The 19,186-nt window shown below is 41.2% G+C and overlaps 1 protein-coding gene across 1 annotated transcript in view; it reads right to left on the bottom strand.

Annotated features, from left to right (window-relative positions):
- Positions 1-19,186, bottom strand: part of RAB3GAP2 (RAB3 GTPase activating non-catalytic protein subunit 2) — a 64,822-nt gene that overhangs the window by 11,312 nt on the left and 34,324 nt on the right. Inside the window, exons 13-24 of the mRNA XM_060246360.1 lie at positions 18,232-18,371; positions 14,835-15,051; positions 13,421-13,564; positions 12,226-12,308; positions 11,449-11,513; positions 10,704-10,794; positions 9,017-9,144; positions 7,722-7,935; positions 6,521-6,618; positions 5,702-5,807; positions 3,464-3,624; positions 1,322-1,538 (exon numbers count right to left, since the gene is read on the bottom strand). Of these exons, the coding sequence (XP_060102343.1) occupies positions 1,322-1,538; positions 3,464-3,624; positions 5,702-5,807; positions 6,521-6,618; positions 7,722-7,935; positions 9,017-9,144; positions 10,704-10,794; positions 11,449-11,513; positions 12,226-12,308; positions 13,421-13,564; positions 14,835-15,051; positions 18,232-18,371 (1,664 nt within the window). The remainder of the gene's footprint in view (positions 1-1,321; positions 1,539-3,463; positions 3,625-5,701; positions 5,808-6,520; positions 6,619-7,721; positions 7,936-9,016; positions 9,145-10,703; positions 10,795-11,448; positions 11,514-12,225; positions 12,309-13,420; positions 13,565-14,834; positions 15,052-18,231; positions 18,372-19,186) is intronic.

The following is a 19,186-nucleotide window of genomic DNA, read 5'->3' as shown; positions in this document are numbered from 1 at the left end:
AGAAAACAACATTCAAGAATTGCCAACAACTGTAGTCACAGTCATCACTTGCAACAAGTAAGGTCATTTTCAGCATATTTTGTTTTTATGTTAAGACAGTGTAACACAATCCTACCCCGATCAGATAGCCAAGGTTAGCCTGAGTTTGTCAGATCCTGGAAGCTAAGCAAAGTCACTTCTGGTAAGTATTTGGATGGGAGACCACCAAGGAAGTCAAGAGTCACAACAGAGGCAGGCAATAGCAAGAACCATCTCTGAACATCTCTTGCCTTAAAAACTCTATGGGGTCACTGTAAGTTGGCCATGACTCAATGGTACTTTCCATCACCACCAATAAAATCTTAGTATCTTGTTCATGAGGAAGAAATTCGAAATGTACTGCATCCAACTTCCTCTTTTCCTTTGTTGACATATGTGCAAGGCCATATGCCACATCAACTATTGACATAAATCCCAGATGAGAGATTTATTCCTTTGCAGTTAATTAAGACCAATACAGACAACTGTCATCTGATTCCCAGCAGTGTAAATTATTCATATTTGAAATATTTTTTTTTCAACTTCCTTCTCATGCTAAGATTTATCTCACTCAGTTCAGATACTACTGTCTAATCCATCTCCATGTTGCAAAAGCTTGGAGCAAGTTTTTCAGTGCAAAGACATATATTATAGATGTAGATTTCTGTTTACAAACAACTGTACCATTTAAATAGTTTAAACTACCAGGAAATAAAGGGTTATTTTCATATTCTGGTTATGACAGAGAACTGATTAGGTTTTCTGACTGAAATTTTGATACATGGAGTTTCTCTTCTATCTCAGACAGAAAGTTCCAAAGATTGTTACAAAATAAACATTCTCTGGCCTCTCACTCCATTCCTATCCACCCCATGACACTTCTGCTGAAAGCAGGTCCCAGCTGACAGCTTTAGAGGACACTTGAAGGCACACAAAAATCTTCACCCCACATCAAAAAGGCACATAACTTTAGTTTCACAAACTCTTCTCCTTTCCTTTTCTTATCACTTCTGTGCTGGCCACAAATACAAAGGAATAGAAGTTCTAAACCGCAGAACAAAGTACAGATCTAAAATGACAGACACAACACTTACAATACAATCCTAAAGAAAACTACACTCTTTAAGTTCGTTGACTTCAGTGAAATTAGGATTCTCTGCCTAGAATTTTATTGCTAGTAAGCAAAACAGAGCAGTTCACTAGACATTTGCAAAGTACTAGTCCATGCACAAGTTACAGAATTTGGTACTGAGTAACGGCAGAAAAAAGAACACAAATGCCCAAGCTATTTTGGCAAGCTCACCTTTTCCTCCTTCAAGCAGCTTCTTTACAGAGAGTTGGCCAAGTGGCTCAGTCTGCACAGAGGATGCCTGGCTTCTTTTCTTGCCCACTTTACTATGCAGGAGAGTCTGAAGTATTAGGCAATCCTCTAACTGTTTCAGCAGAAGTTTCCAGTATTCTGTATCAAGGGAAAGCGCTTCCCAAGGATCTGTGTCAGCACCTACAGTTATCTGGGAAAACTAGGAGGGAGGGGGGAATTATCTGTGATCTCTGATGTTCACCTAAAGAAGCTGCATTGGTAGGTTATGACCTTTTCACACATTACACAAAAACACAGCAGCTTGCTGAGCACACACTGAACGGATGGCTACAGTCAAATACAGCTCCCTGACCTGTAAATACACATATTTGTCACATGCACAGATTGCATTTTTAGATAGAGACCAAAACATCTTGGATGTACACCTGAAAAAAAATGTGTCCCTTGGAGAGGAAACAGAGCTAAAGCAATCACAAAAGTTATCCGTTGGTATAGAATATGGTAGCAATGGGTTTGATCCAAGCTTCTGCCCTTACTGTAATCTCCTGTGGTGATTACATCATTCCACTGTTGCATCAGCTGCTGATTTGTTCCCAAGCCCAGCTCTGGACCAGGATATGTGAAGGTCCCCAGCCCTGTCCATCCATTGGAAGTCATCATCTGATGCCTGTTCTGCATACCATCCATGAGAAGTGCAGCTGGTAAGCATAAGGAGCAGGACATCTAAGGCCGTCCCCTGCCCTTAGAAAATCACCTCAGCCCCTTGCTTATGGGTCAGCCATCTTATTCCTAAGATCCTTCAATGGTTTGATTGCTTGAAACTTTTTGTGAAGCATTTTGTTGATTTAACCATTGACAAGGCTGGTGATTTTATGCCCTTTGTGGTTTTATTGCTTGTTATTTGTCTGATTTGTTGCCATTTTATTAATTGTCCATTAATTTTATCTGTTTTCTGGTCATTTTTTACTTGTTTGCCACCTCTTGTGTTATTATGGTAACCAAAATAAGAGGCAGAAATCCCCAAAATTAAACAGAAAGGACATCCTCTAACAAAAACATAACAAACATATGTTTAGATGTATGAACTTTTGTGAATAGCAGCCTGATAACCAAATATGAAGGATTATACTGTAAGAGTACTATGGCCTATTACTGAACTGTAATGCGGGGAAAACATAATTCGAGAGAGATTGTTGATATGAAAGCATAACTATGTTGCATCACATTGATAATATTTTGTTACCACTATTTAGCCTCCATTTCCCTAATCCTTTCCCATATCCCTTTACTCTTGAAAAAATAAAATATTTGAAGAGAAGCGATAAAGATGTATGAACTTTTGCTACTATTTTTGAAAGAGTCAGAAGTTTTCTCTTTCCCCAAATCACCCCGCCTTTCAGAGAAAACTGCAAACTCTTAACTTTCAGTACAGAAATAGAAATACATACATGTCCTCTCTAATTAAGATTAAAAGATAAAATACAATTTCTGAGATTCACATCAAAGCACTTTCAGAAAAATGAGATAATCTCACACAGCCCACATCTGAGAGATTCAGGAGTATCTTGGATGTTGCTATCATATATAGGCTCAATTATGTGCAACCCACATGTCCACAACAAAACTATCCATTTTGTCACTTCTGATTGTATGAAGTGAGTGCTCCTCTGAGCTTAGAAGAATTTCCCATAGAAATATAAGTATCAAAACTATTACTTCAACTTGTTCAGAGATTTTTCTGGGCAACTGCCCATATATTTAAAGTTACCTCCTACCCTAAAATGGAACAGTGAGAAAACATCTGAGAAAGTAAGATTTGTACATGACTTGCAAATTTGAAAACTAAAGCAAATTGCCAGTGCTGCTGCTTGTTCAGTCAATACTGTTAATGGACAAGGGTCTGCGACATGTGGTTTGCCTTTATGCTCCTTAATACATATGTGCATGCTATATACATACACCACAAATGGGACTTGGGCCTTTACTTTCCAGATCACTGTAAATCTAAAATCCCTTAACTTAACTAAGGGTTCCAGAAAATCTAAGTGAAAGCAAGGTCAGTTTTCTTCTAGGACGGCGTCAGTTTCTATATGCCCGAGGCAAAGAAAGCTGAGCTTTACTTACCTTTTTCTCCGCTATGCTATCAGTTATCTGTGCTGTTACAGAATGTCCAACGTGAGCTGATAATAAGGCAGCTCCATTATTCACTGACTGAATGCAGGCTGTGCGCATTTGCTGCCACCAGGGGGAGACTGACTGGGAATCCCACGACTCGTCAATAGCAACTAAAACAGAAAAGGACTTGAGATACACAGATTGTGAACTAAACTTAGCAGACCCAAGTTCTGTAGACATAGAGTTCAGTGAATACATTATAATTAAGTGATTTAAAAATCCTGAGACCAAGAAGTGGCACCAGTAAATAAGGGGGGAGCGTTCTTTTTAAATAGAAAGATTAAATGCTTACAAAAAATGAGCAGAAAATACAATCTTAGGGTTGGTTCATACATGCAAGAGAACAAAGTGGGAATGAGGTGACAGAATGAGCTGCACTCCTTCAGACTACAAGCCATGAATCTTCCTTCAGGTACAAAATTCCACATAGGGCTCAACCCACCTTCCCCTCTCTAACTGCTGTGCTTGCTTTGTATTTGCAAGGGTTTTTCGAGTTTTTTACATGTGGGGAGCATTCAAAAATGTGATCCTCCAATGAGCCTTGACCTGCAATCTGAAGTGGGGACCTTCCTTCTACCACCTCATTCTCCTGCATGTGTGAATTGGGCCCTCCTTAGAAGTAGTATATTCTTGTCTCTTGATACATACAAGGCAATGTATCTTACAGCACTGTATCTGCTGTTACATTGCATCACATTAGCAAACTCAAGTGACATTTGGATTAGCAAACTCAAGTGACATCTGGAGAACAGACACTTCCTGCTCTGGGAGAAGAGGAGGAAGAGGAGGCACCTCTGGGACACAGGGCTAGGAGCTGGCTGATGCCTCAGAATTTCCCATGCCCCATTTAAAGAAATTGCAGGCACCCCCTTCTCAGTCATAAACTCTATAAACTACTTGACACACATGTAAATCACCTAACTGATTAAAACTTTAACCAACTTGGGTTTTTTAACCAACTTGGGTGATTTAACTAGTACACTCCAGAATCACTGGGTGGATCCAACCACTGCCCTGCAGTGCACTCTCCAATGAATGAGCCCCTTACAAGTGCAATCCTAAACAGGGTTACACCTCTTCAAAGTCCAATTGGTACGGTGTCACTCTGCTTAGGATTGCATTGTTAAATTGGAGGTAAGATCCATCCCATTAAAGCCCATTATCTGAAATAATAGTGAGTTGTAAAGCTCTTGGGGAAAGATGAAGGCACAAATTGGCTAGTAGAATTGTGCAAGTCACACCTGAAGCCCAAGCAGACTTTAGCAAGGAGGAGAGCAGAACACATTTCCAGAAGTATTTGGGTTGTTGTTGTGGTGGTGGGAAGTGCTGTCATGTCGCAGCTGACTTATGATAACCTCTTCATGGCGTTTTCAAGGCAAGAGACATTCAGAGGTGGTTTGTCATTGCCTGCCTCTGCATCATGACCCTGGGCTTTCTTGGTGGTCTTCCAAATATTAACCAGGGCCCACCCTGCTTAGCTTCCAAGACCTGATGAAACTGGGCCAGCCTGAGCCATCCAGATCAGAGCAAGAGAACCTTACAAAAGCCTAGGTTCAGTAAACCCACAAATGTGTTCTAACTGGGCAGGGATGTGAGTGGCCTGGGCTCTGGGTTCAACTTTCCCTTCCTCTAAGGATTGCAGCTTCAGTTGTTTCTGTCAGTAGAACAGGAAATACTGTGATCCACTTCACAAGATGTTAAGAAGTTGAACACCAAGATGCTGATCAATCCCATAGCAAACTGTTATTTGGAGGAAAGGCAGTAGTGATTATAGCAGGCATAACCTTCAATTGCTCCCTAGTGTCAGAGGGCCAGAAAGCTTATCTTGATATGGCAATACTATGCCAATGCTTGAATATAACACCAGCCTGAGACCAGGAGAGGGAAACAGCAGCTCAGATGACGTTTCCACCAGCAGTTCAACTGGTTGTTCAAAAGGTCTGCTGAATAACATCATGCAAAAGTGCAGGTCTTCTTGATACCATAATGAGAATGTAGCTAAGCCCACATGCCTCCCTAAAGCAGGCTTCCTAACTGATTCATTGGCTCATTTATTCTGAAATGCATTTAACACAACACTAACTTTGGCTCTGCTCAGAGTTTTAATTATTACTAACATAGTCAGGGCAATGGCATATTTTCAAAGAATAAGTGCTGGCTCATTTCCATCCTGTGAGCTCATCTTACCAGTCATTTTGCTCAGAAGCGACAATGCAGCGTGAAGACAGCAAATGGACTGTGTCCTATGAAGAATGTCTTTTTCCTTGGAAAGCCACACACTAAGAAGCAGGGACTGAGAAGGGGGGGAAAATAACATGTTTTGATAAAGGTAAAGGTAAAGATAGCCTCCTGTGCAAGCACCGAGTTGTTACTGACCCATGGGGTGACGTCACATCATGACGTTTTCTTGGCAGACTTTTTACAGGAAACATTTTCAAGTCAAGGCTGAATTACAGTAAAGATTTGAGGCCCTCAATTCTAAAGGGGTTGGAAACAAACCACTAAGGGTTTATGCTGGCCTCCACAACAGTTGTGGCAACAAACCGCTGTCCTATTTCCATTTGCTATTTCATGAGGATTAAATTTCTCTCTCTTTGTTTCTGTTTCACAGACAGTGCACACTTCCTTCACAGCATCCAGGTCTGATGTACTCAACACACCAACCCCATTTTCATTCCAAGCTGAGGCACCCATTTCATGGTCACCCAGCCACATCCACTAGACAAGGCCAATTTGAATGGAAGAGTATTTCCTTCATTACACTTGCCATCTCAAAACCGATGATGGACAGAAAAACATTTCATACCCACAGGCAAGTGATCCTTTGCTTTGCAGCCACCTTCTCTTTCCACACCTCCCCAGCTGCATCTTCTGGGTCCTAACCCTAAGCAATTTCTATTCCTTTTAGACTTCCCTGCTCATGAAAAATCAGGTACAACAGCTATAAGTAGGACCATCAAGGCCCAATTTTAAGAGTAAAACCCTAAAATATAACATGCTCCTCACCAGTAACCGCTGGGGACTAAATCCTGCAGACACCAGGATATTGCACATTTCTTCTGTTGGACTCTCGCCATGTAAACATTTCCAGAAAAAAAAGTTTCCTATATATACAGAGGGAGGAAGACAAAACACCAAACATAGTTCCTATCATTAAAAGGGAAGCTCCGCCTTCTTCAAGGAACCTATCATCTTCCTTTCCAGGGACCACTAAATGAGCAGCACTCAGGGATTTGAACAGCTAACATGCCCACCATGCAATGCTAATAAGCTACATATGTTCCTCTTAGCTCCTTCTACACTTATTCCCACACACCACTTCTGATTAAGGGAAGGTGTTCTCAATAATCACTTTGACAAGTCTGGGCATCCCTTAGGGGCTGTCTCACAAGGATCACGATATCATCTGAATCCACATCCCCTTGTTCACTCCAGTGCTTATACAGGGAACTCCACCCTTCATTTCAATAGATGGGGCAGCATCAATCACTATGCCAAGAGAATCCCCTGGAAGGAGGGAACTTCAAAGTGCATACTGGAGAGTCCCCACACTTGCAAGAAGTCGCAGGACTGAGGCACACCTCTTAAGCACTGATGAAGCAGCCCTGGCTAAGTGTTGCCCTCCTTTCAACTACCACCTGATTAAGGCCAGACAAAAGAGATGAAGCAGCCAGGCTTCCTTTCATTCTGCCTCCAACTGCGAGTGCCCACCTACCATAAGAACATAAGAAGAGCCCTGCTGGATCATACCAATGGTCTATCTAATCTAGCATCTTGTCTCACACAGTGCCCAACCAGTTCCTCTGGATGGCCTGCAACAGGGCATAGAGGCTGAGGTCTTCCTCTGATGCGGACTCCTGGTTCTGGGATTCAGAGGTTTAGTGCTTCTGAATGCGGAGGACCCCCTCAGTCACCATGGCTAGTAGCCATTGATAGACTTATCATCTATGAATCTATCTAATCCCCTTTTAAAGCTATTTATTCCTTGGGCCATCACTAGCACCAGCAAGGCTGTTGTGAGAAGAGGTAGAGAGAGGACAGGTACCTTCTCATCACATCTGATTAAGATCCCACCCCCAATTGTATTGCAACTGCAATCTGTACTATTTTTTAATCCAAAGCCATTTAGGGAGCTAATTTCTTCAGCAGGAAATAAGGTGAAAACAAATAAATGGCAAGGCAGTGCCTAGCAGCAAAAGGCTCTTACCTAAAGCCACATATTCTCTTTCTTCTAGCTTCTTCAACTCAATCATGTTTTCTTCACACTCCAAATGCTCTAAGAAAGTTTTCACAGGTAGCACTCCATCTTTATCTTCCGCAAAATGAACAGAAAGTTGGGTGTCCTGCAGTTTGTAATTCTCCAGGAGCATCTGCAGCCTAGCATATTCTTTTTCGTCTAACCTGAGTAATTTAGCCAAGTCCTTAAAAGTGAAAAAAGCCAAATATGGAACAGTGAAGATTACATCTACCCAATAAAGGTGGAAACACTGTAATCTGGTTCCAATGTTTCCTTCTCTAACTGTGTTCACTGGAATAAAGTTTGAGTTCAGTAACACCTTTAAGAACAACAAAGTTTAATTCTGGGTATTTCCATGTGCATACACACTTCTTTAGATACACTTTGTCACCTTGTACCTGTATCATATTGTATATCTAGAAGTGGGTCTCCTAGGATTCCTTTGCAATATGTTAGGGACCCCTGTGGCAGGTTTTGTGGTCCATAATAAAGGAGAAAAAGACAAGTAAACGAAGAATCAGGTTGGAAAACAGAATGATGATATTGGATTTAAATCCTGCCCTCCACTCAGTGTGGCTCACAATCTCCTTTATCTTCCTCCCCCACAACAGCCACCCTGTGAGGTGGGTGGGGCTGGCGAGGGCTCCCACAGCAGTTGCCCTTTCAAGGACAACCTCTGCCAGAGCTATGGCTGACCCAAGGCCATTCCAGCAGCTGCATGTGGAGGACTGGGGAATCAAACCCAGTTCTCCCAGATAAGAGTCCACACACTTAACCACTACACCAAACTGGCACACAGGAAGGCTGTGTGAGGAGCTGGCCATGACTCAGGACGGGTCAGGTAGGGACCACAAAGGAAAAGCAATGCCTCCTCTCTGATCTGCCCCAGATGTTCTGCCCCCATAACTAACTAGCTCCAACCTGCATTGCATAGTGTGGGGAATTTGCAGTGTTCCAGGTGGGGAATTCAGTTTCTATATATGGAGCATCCTTTAATACCAACTTTGGAACAAGGTAACTTGACCCTAAGCAAAGGACCTCAGTTTTTAAAATATGAAACCTAGTTTCCTTGATACGGAATACCAGATCTGGTTATAAAGAACTTAGATACAAGCACCTTGCTTTGGGGAGAGTATGAGTTCATTAGACACCATTTCTAGGATATAGGAGCTGCTTAATTTTTTTTAAAAAGCATATTTTAAAACACCTCCAAAGATGTTTCATCTTATGCCCTAGCAAATAAAAAAAATCTTCAAGGTACTCACATTATCAGACGGCACCATGTCTGGTTGCATGGCCAGACAATTTATCTTGCTGACTGACTCATGAAGTTGCAGCAGCTTCAGCTTGTTTGTGCAGAACTGTCGCAGCCCTTCATCCACACACTCTCCCTCTAAAGCCACAGACAGAAATAAAAATGCATGTTTGTCTCAATGAATATGTAGTAACAAAGTTGTGAAACTGCTTTGTGCCACATTTCTTTCCAGTGAATACAAGGATTCCAAGGCTTTTTAAAAAAAATTCAGAAAGGTTCTAACTTGGGTAAATTCTACCTTCAGACAAACTGTCACTCTGAAAAAGGTTTAACATGACAGCAAATGCGACACAAAGTGCTCGCCAGAAGATTTCAAATACCAGTTTAAAGGGTTCCCCATTTATGGCATTGATGTTCAAAGCAAATTACTTGCACAGTAGTATTTAATGCAGGACACACCTTATATCCCATCGCCTAAGGTGATAAGCACTTTCATGTTTATTTCTCCACAAACAGAATCCTTAAAACTGGAAGTCCCAAATCAAGCAACTTCCTAGCCCCTTCTGATGATTAACTAAATGAGCACATTCTGTTAATTCAATTAATTAGCTCATTCCCCAAATGTAAGTTTAATTACCATGTAATAAGGGGGTACTACCTTTATGAGTGCCCGTTTAGGATACAATATAGGATATAATGCAATAGCTATAATACACTTTTTCCAAGCACATTAGGCAACTTTTGTATCAGTTTCAGTGCAGAGAGGGGAAAAAGAACAAAGCCTTTGTCAATGTATCTATAAATCCATCATACACATAAACAGAAAACTGCTGCAATGCAATATGAATACAAGGTCTATTTGCTGCAAATCTGCATACAGCAATGAGTTTGTCTTGAATTAGAAACTCATATTTAAAAAGATATTCAATAACTGATACTGCTACTTACACATCTGCAGAATTTCCCACCACATAAGCTATTTGTAAAGGATGCAGGTTGGCAAATTTGTACTGATATTAGAGATCCTTTACTTTTCCAGACTAATAGTAGGTGCTGGAACGACCACCAACATCTCCCTCCAAAAGTCACAAAGACAGCACGAGCTTGCTTTCCTCTAGCCACAGAGAATCCCCAGGAATAGAGGCAATGTGCAAGTGCTGGCCCTCCCTCACTGCAGCAGGAAAGTGACCAAAGGATTCAGCCTCCCCTGACTGCCAAAGCAACTGCAGAGGAACAGGAGGCAGAAAATTGAGCTCAGAGAAGGAAGTGAAGTTTGAACCCAGTTCCTTCCCTACAGTGGTCATATCACAGATGCAATTCCCTTCCTTCCCAATTGCTTCAGTGAGAGATTATACTTGAAGGCCTACTTTGTAGAGAAAGGTCATTTATAAATGTTTTCGTTAATATGTTTAATAAAGAAGGAAGCTTTCTGAAAAGACAACGCCCTCCTCTGATCAATTAATTGCAGAAAGGAAGGATGGAAAGAAAGAAGAGCCCCCCATTTCCTTACGTTCTCCCTCTTATTTAACTTATACGAAATTCAATCGCTTCTCCAATAACTACTAGTCACAAATAAAAACATGGAGGTTCTGACATTTGTAGCAGTCTTCAAAGAAACCAGAAAGTGATCCCTACCCCATTTTTTACTACTGATTCCAGTACCAGACCTAGTTATTTCAAAATACATTTTCTCTTACCCTGATTTCTTAAAGTATCCATTAATGTTTGTGTGATGTTTGTTAGAGAAGAGAGTGGCAAACGCTCATTTGCTAGGATGCTTTCCAAAGCCTTAATGAAAAAAAGACATAAATGCATAACACAACAAATATTTCTCAATCCCAAGCTCAATTAAAGGACAAATACAAATGTCACACACTAATACAAACCAGAACTATTTTTAACACTACTTAATGTCGCCTTCATGTTACAGAACAGCACTTTAAAACAAAATACCTAAAAAAACCAGTCCCATGCCATGAACTTACTATCTAAATGGATTTGATCTCACAAACCAGATATATAAATTGAAGTTTATTAAGAAGTAAAGAGTATTGCCAAAATCTAGCTTCTCCATATATAAGCATTTTGTAGGGCCAGAAGATCACTCTCACCACTAAGCCATACAAAACAGTCTTGGGAGTCAGATCCTGCCTAGAATTCCACTGGCACAAGGGAAGTCTTTCACCAATTCTCCCCTCCCACAACAACCATGAACACCACCCAAAATGCTGTTCTGGGGAACAAGAGGTCTCCTACAGGAGCAGAGAAACAGCACTTACCTTCCAATTGTGCCAACAGCAATCTAGGCAGGATCTAAGGAAATGCATTGTTCAAGTTGACTGCAACTGTCTCCTCTATTTAAAGAACTGAATGTTTGTACATGGAAACAGACCTGTTAAGCATGCAAAAAGTCATAACAAGCCACATGCAGTGGCTAATTACCTGCTTTTTAGTAGCAGGATATTTAATATCTAGAATTAATTCTTTCACTTCAGCCTCAACCACATCTGAAAACAAAGAGAATATAGTGAATTACCACGATAATTTAAAAAGGCAATTTAAATAAACAGTTTATGTACATAACTATATTCATCAAGCAGAGCCTCCCTAATAGTCACTAGGGGGAATAAGTCACTTGATATGTCTGCACAAACACAATGTTTGCAAATAATTAAACTAACCCCCCTCCCCCAGCCACTGATCTGGACCAAAGTTATATTAAAGGAGATTGATAGTGCCATCCTAAACTATGCAACAACCTTCTAAGTATACTGGAGTCAATGGGCTCAGAAAGGTGTAATTCTTCTTATGATGGCACTGTCAAGACTGTATCCTGGCCTTGTGAAAATCAACATGTTGCTCACTGAAACAGACTTGATGGGACATGATTAATTAAAAATCAAATAGAGAAAATTTCTGTAACATGTGGTCCAATTCAAGCAATTTCAGCAGATTATGAACTACAATGTGGCTGTGCTTACAAACTGCAAGATTTGTCTAACTGCCCTCTGGAAGAATCTGACATAGAACATAGCACAGATTAATAAAACATGACTATTATGTAACTCCCACTACAGATTACTGAAACATGAATATTACACAACTCCCATTAATCACCTGAGCCAAAAGTAATAAATAATAAAAGCCCCTTTCCTTCCATCCTTAGTGTAACCCTCAAAAAGACTAAAAGGCAGAAATAGTTTTTAAAAAAAACCCTACCAAGATTTAATGTTTTTGCTTTCAGCAAAGCAGCTAATTTCTTCACAAGATGCATATCTTTTGCTCGTTCGCTTTTCTTATCACTGGAAGATATTTTAAAGAAGTAGAAAGTGAACACAAAATGAGTTCATGTGCACTGCAGTGACAGAAAGGGGAGTGCACTATCTTTTAAGAACAAGTCAAACAAGAGGGGTGGGGAATGCCTTTCTGGATCAAACCAAGGTTCACCTGAACTAGCACAATGATTCCAAAAGCAACCCAACAGATGCTTCTACATAGTAATGAGCAAAACACAACAGCAATAGTAATCAGCTTCTCTCATCATCCAGTTTTCAGAGGTCTTCTGCCTCTAAGTATTGATTTCCATTTGTTTGTGGTAACTTTTTTGTTGTTGTTGTTGTTTTTTGTAGAAGATCTATTTGGAAACTCTATGGGGGAACACTTAGTCCCTGAAATTGGCAAATACTTACTATACCATTTTGAAAGTTCATACAATAATCTCATAGAGGAAATTGTGTTGCTCATTTCTGGTGATCCAACACAATCACACAGCCATATTCCACTATTCACTAAAAGCAATGGACCTGCTAGGTGAGCGAAACAGACTTCATTTCCCCCTCTGCAAAACAGTTATGTCTTGAGTGGTGAGAAATGCAACATCTCTAAAAGTTTGGATTTCCCACAACACAAATGTAGCAACAACTGCACATCTCTGAGAACAGCCTCCAGTGCTTCTTTGAAACAGTACAGGAACCTGCTGGTTTATCTGACAGCTAGCAGTCAGTATCCATACTCTAAGAAAAGATTCTATTAATTGCTTCAGCTATACCATGGGTGGCCAAACTTGCATAACGTAAGAGCCATATAGAATAAATGTCAGATGTTCGAGAGTTGCAAGACACAAACGTCAGATGCTTGAGGGAGGGAGGGAAGGCAGGCAGGCAGGCAAATAAATAGATGGTGGGAGGGAGAAGGGAGAGAGAGGTGGAAAGAACTTTAAATGCATTCTCCAAACCGCCGGCTGGCTTGGCTTGGAGAAATTATTTAAAGAGACAAACGCCTTCTCCAAGCTGGCCAACATGGTGGTGGGGGCTTCAAGAGCTACACAGTACGTGTGAAAGAGCCACATGTGGCTCCTAAGCCATAGTTTGGCCACTGCTGAGTTATATATTAGTTGTTGTTTAATAAGCCTTACCTCAGGGCTAAATGGAAAGGTATATGAACAGTTTTTACTGTTCCTGAGACTGGATCAACAAGGCAAATCTGGTAAGTTTGAGGCTGCCAGCCCTGACTTGTTACATTGTTCAGGCCCATTATTTTATAGCCAGGATACAGCAACCTGAAACACAAATTTAATAATCAGAGCGGGATGTGGGAAGGGGTAAGGGGAGTGGTGCAAATGAACAACAAACAGTGCCATTACAAATACTTTTTTCCCTCATGCAGAGAATACTTCTACTTTTCACCAGACCAGTGAATATCAAAGGATAATTGCAATTAGGGCAATTTCCCAATTGAATTTTGGTCCTCTCCCATCAGACTGCTCTTTGGACTGAAACCTGATTGGCATGAGATTCAATGAGCAGCCTGTACTTCTTGGAGTTTAATTTTACCCTGTTCTTCTTCTGCATCTGTGTAGATAGCAAACACCAGGGAAAATGTTTTCTTTTGCATAGACCTGCACGCCTACAACCCCAAGAAAAGAATACTCAGGAGTTCTCACAGGGAAACAAACAAAATAGATAATAGAAAGAAAATTCAGCTACCTTTTTGTACATCCCCCCCCATGTTTAGTTTTTTATCACAAAAATAGATCATTTTCAATGGTTTCATTTCATTTCTATGGCACTGAAAGGTACAGTTGGATCTGACTGAACACATTTTTAATTTACATGCACAAACTTATACAAACACATACCTAACAAATGGAGACAAAGAACAAAGATGCTTGCTTCAGCCACCTGAACAAGTTCTACTCCTTTTTATAACATTACCACCCAACACAGACAATAAACACAAAACTTAAAACTAGAAATGCTACCTTGAATAACTGCATCTTTAGATGCTCCATTTAAACCCTGTGTACTCCCTAAACTATTAAACTTCCACTTTTGTTTTTGTGGCTTTATGTAGTGGTTAGTGTCAGGCTGTGATCTGAGGAAGACAGGTTTAAATTTCCACTCCATCATGGAAGCTTGCTAGCTGACCTTGGGCCATTGGCATACTCTCAGCCTAACCTACCACACAGGATTGTTGTAAGAATAAAATGGAGGAGGGAAGATCAACAGTGAATTGGAATTTACATTGCTTTCACAACATTTTCACGGCAGACTTTTTATGGGGTGGTTTGCCATTGCCTTCCCCAGTCATCTACACTTTCCCCCCAGCAAGCTGGGTACTCATTTTACCAACTTCGGAAGGATGGAAGGCTGAGTCAACCTGGAGCTGGCTACCTGAACCAGCTTCCGCTGGGATCAAACTCAGGTCATGAGCAGAGGGTTCCGACTGCAGTAGTGCAGCTTTACCACTCTGTGCCATGGGGCTCTTAATATATATATATTGTCTTCTGCACTCCTATGCTTCTTTTTCGACCTGTTCTTAGTACTTACCTGCAGTGTTTCCCTACATTGAAGGCTCCAACCCTTGGGCCCTGCTGCGTGCTCCACACCTCCAGGATTCCTCTTCTGGGAGCATAAATCACAAGAAACTGAGCCACTCTGCTAGGCCCTTGAGAACTGCCAACAGAAGAAAAATCCATCTTTTCAGCTACCCTTTCATGAAGATCTTCCACAGTCTGAATCCATCCAACCTGTGCATCACGGTAACCTGAGAATAAAAGTACAGGACTTCATTAACTTACACCACATACAATTCTCTTGGTTAAATGTGCTGCCACTGGATCTGCTAAGTTAAGCAGCAGATGTCAGCTTTGCTGGTCATGCTGAAGCAGATGCTCCTCATGCCCAGCTTGGATCAACAGAGTTCTTCCTCTGTTTCCAATGCCAGCCTCACTGGCATCCCTTTGCTGCTGCCATACTCACTGCTTCCTCTCCACCCCACATTCCACAGGGCTCCTGTCTCTGCTGTTACTAGTTAACTGTAACCACAATTGGGCAGCAACATCATGCAAAAGGCTTGCATTTACAGTGTGCTTTGTCTTACAGGTAAGAATTACTGGGCAGGCAAATAGTCAAAGCAACTCACACTCCAGGCTTTTAAGAAGTACATCTAAATGAAAGCGAAACCACCTGCATAGTACCATAATGCTATGTACCTTTGACTAAAAATAGCAGTGGCACCAAAATGAAAGATTAAGGCAGCAATTTCCGGACCAGCACAATGAGGTTGGGAAGCAAAGCCAGAGCCACTCTCCACATAGCACCTTCTTTCTTCCAAGCTTCACCCCCTTTAAGGGCTGCAATCTGGGCACCCTACTTTCATCATCCAGCTCTGCCAACCCCTCTTGATATTGTTCTTTCTACAAAGGAACTGTCAGAATAGTTGTTTCCCTCACCATCATACCACGCTTTTTCTTCCCATCCACCTCTCCGCTTGCTCTAGTTAAGAAATATTCTCTACCCAGGGTCATATTTTAAAATGCACAAAGGCATAGCTAACTAAGCTAACTAAAAAAAACCCCAACCCAAAGGTTCTGTGATCTTCAAATGTCTCTGCACGGTATGAATGGGCTATGGCAGAGTATTCTGCACCTCAGTCAATAGCACTGAGAAATGAGCTCCCACCCCTTCTCAGCATGAAAAGTGAGAAGCTTTTCCACATATTCTCCCTTGATACACCTTTGCAGCTCATCCATTTACTCAAGTCTTGTCTTCAGCATATAAAAAAGTGGTGAGGGAGAAAGAGGGTATGGATATCAGTGCATCAAAACAAACCTGCCTGTTTGTAATACCTTCATTTGATGGATACCCCTACATGTTGATTACCCATGCCAGAAACATTATTTATTTGGCACCTCCCAAAGCAAATTTAAGCGGTTTTCTTTGCCTGGACCCCTGGTGAACTACAGTGAGGACTCTTCTGTTACTTTAGTGCTATCCTCTACGGAGGTTCTTTGAAATACTGTAGCTGTTGCTTCTGGAAGATTGTATTTTTATTTCTGTTAATTTATATTTCTGTCATTGCATATTTGTTATTCATAACCAGCTCTTTGGGCCAGTTTTATGGAAAGGTGGGATATGTTTTAAATAAAAATCTGTGTATGTTCATGTCAACCTATAGACACACGGCAAAACAGGCTGAGATATTAAGTACCACACTATAGGAGCTACTATTTCAAGAAAAATTTCCTTTGTAATACTTCCTAAATCAGAAGATCTACTTTTTAACATTACCATTAACCACCAAGATACAATCAAATGAGCCAAAAATGAAGTTAAACATCTTCATTAAAATGCCTAGCTACCATCTCACCTCATAAGATCATAAGAGAAGCCATGTTGGATCAGGCCAATGGCCCATCCAGTCCAACACTCTGTGTCACACAGTGGCCCCCCCCCAAAAAATTATACACACACACACACTGTGGCTAATAGCCACTGATGGACCTCTGCTCCATATTTTTATCTAACCCCCTCTTGAAGCTGGCTATGCTTGTAGCCGCCACCACCTCCTGTGGCAGTGAATTCCACATGTTAATCACCCTTTAGGTGAAGAAGTACTTCCTTTTATCCGTTTTAACCTGACTGCTCAGCAATTTCATCGAATGCCCACAAGTTCTTGTATTGTGAGAAAGGGAGAAAAGTACTTCTTTCTCTACTTTCTCCATACTATGCATTATCTTGTAAACCTCTATCATGTCACCTCACAGGCGACGTTTCTCCAAGCTAAAGAGCCCCAAGCGTTTCAACCTTTCTTCATAGGGAAAGTGTTCCAACCCTTTAATCATTCTAGTTGCCCTTTTCTGGACTTTCTCCAATGCTGTAATATCCTTTTTGAGGTGCGGTGACCAGAACTGCACACAGTACTCCAAATGAAACAACACCATCGATTTATACAGGGGCATTATGATACTGGCTGATTTGTTATCAATTCCCTTCCTAATAATTCCCAGCATGACGTTGGCCTTTATTGCAATCGCACACTGTTTTGACATTTTCAGTGAGTTATCTACCATGACCCCAAGATCTCTCTCTTGGTCAGTCTCTGCCAGTTCACACCCCATCAACTTGTATTTGTAGCTGGGATTCTTGGCCGCAATGTGCATTACTTTGCACTTGGCCACACTGAACCTCATCGGCCACGTTGACACCCACTCACCCAGCCTCAACAGATCCCTTTGGAGTGCCTCACAATCCTCTCTGCTTCTCACCACCCTGAACAATTTAGTGTCATCTGCAAACTTGGCCACTTCACTGCTCACTCCCAACTCCAAATCATTTATGAACAAGTTAAAGAGCATGGGACCCAGTACTGAGCCCTGCGGCACCACACTGCTTACCGTCCTCCACTGCAAAGACTGCCCATTTATACTCACTCTCTGCTTCCTATTAATCAGCCAGTTTTTGATCCACAAGAGGACCTGTCCTTTTACTCCATGACTCTCGAGCTTTCTAAGGAGCCTTTGATGAGGAACTTTATCAAAAGCTTTCTGGAAGTCAAGGTAAACAACATCTATTGGGTCTCCCCCTGCCAAAGGTCCACTGGCATTTAACAAATAATGGGGAGGCGGCCACTATTCCACCATCCCCACAGCATTGACACCTGAACCATTCCAGTACAAATCCAGAGTGCCAAATAACATCTTATAATATCATTATATGCAGCACTCAATAAGAATTAAAACCCACCACCTGGATCCTGGTGAGTGAACCTGGAACCGTACTACATATTTTAAATTGTATGAATTGTTGAAATGTTTAATGATTTTGTTGTACTTTGATTTGAATACTTTGTTATTTTAACTGTCATTAGCCGCCCTGAGTCCATTAGGAGATGGCAGGATATAAATGCAATAAAATAAATAAAAATAAATAAATATCATCATACCCTTCCACATGCGAATAGCAATTCCTCTTGCAACATCTAACAGAAGAACCCTTCCAAAATCATCAGTTACTGCTGCCAAGGAATTACAGGGAGAAAGGCATATCCTCTCACCATGACGGCGGGAATCTGGAATTCCAAACCTATAACCAAACAAAATTAAAAGTATAAAATAATATTCAGATATCAATGATATGCTTGATTAGTTCAGACAAACAGCACTAAGGAAAAAATTAACGTAAGATAATCAACTGTCAACAATACATGAGTTCATCAGATACAAATTAATGCTTTGTTTTTGGAAAATACCCTCCAAGTACAGCAGTGAGGGAAAACAGCAATAGCAAAAATGTTCCATGTTTTGCTGTGTGGAGAAATGTCATTTTGGCTGGTCTTTCCCTGAGAGTGGCTGGAGGAGTCTCTAGGCAGGCTGTGGGGCCTAGTCTATTCCTCCTTCCCCTCCTGTCTGGAAGCAGCACTTCTGAGGAGGCCTCCTAGAGAGACAGGAAGTCTTTCAGGCTGGTCTCCCAGAAGGCTGCAGGAGGGAAAACCAGTTCCTGGGTGGGAACTGAGTTTGATATTAGAGGTTTTTGGAGGGAAACAGGTAGTTAAAAGTTGTCAGGGGAAGCTGACAGTCAAGTTTGATTTGAGTCTTGGTGACTGGTGAGTCGGTTCTGGACGGTATGGTCAGGGCCAGTTATATATTAGGGAAAGAAGGTGCGTTTATCCCTACTTTCATTTATTACTTCTGTTCATCCTGTATTTAAGAATGCCTGTAAATAGTTGCATGTTTTAAATAAATGTTTTATTTGTTTAAAAGGTAGTCCCTCTGTACCACCAAGGTTCCCCAACCGCCTTAGATCACACTACTGTTAGAGAGGAGTCCAAGGAAGGCATACAGTTGGCAAGGGTGCCAATCCTCCAGGGGTCTCCCAAAGAAGGACTGTGATTTCTCTGT

Source organism: Heteronotia binoei, chromosome 1 (assembly GCF_032191835.1).
Source record: "Heteronotia binoei isolate CCM8104 ecotype False Entrance Well chromosome 1, APGP_CSIRO_Hbin_v1, whole genome shotgun sequence".
Lineage (NCBI taxonomy): Eukaryota > Metazoa > Chordata > Lepidosauria > Squamata > Gekkonidae > Heteronotia > Heteronotia binoei.
This window is presented reverse-complemented; position numbering and strand designations above follow the sequence as displayed.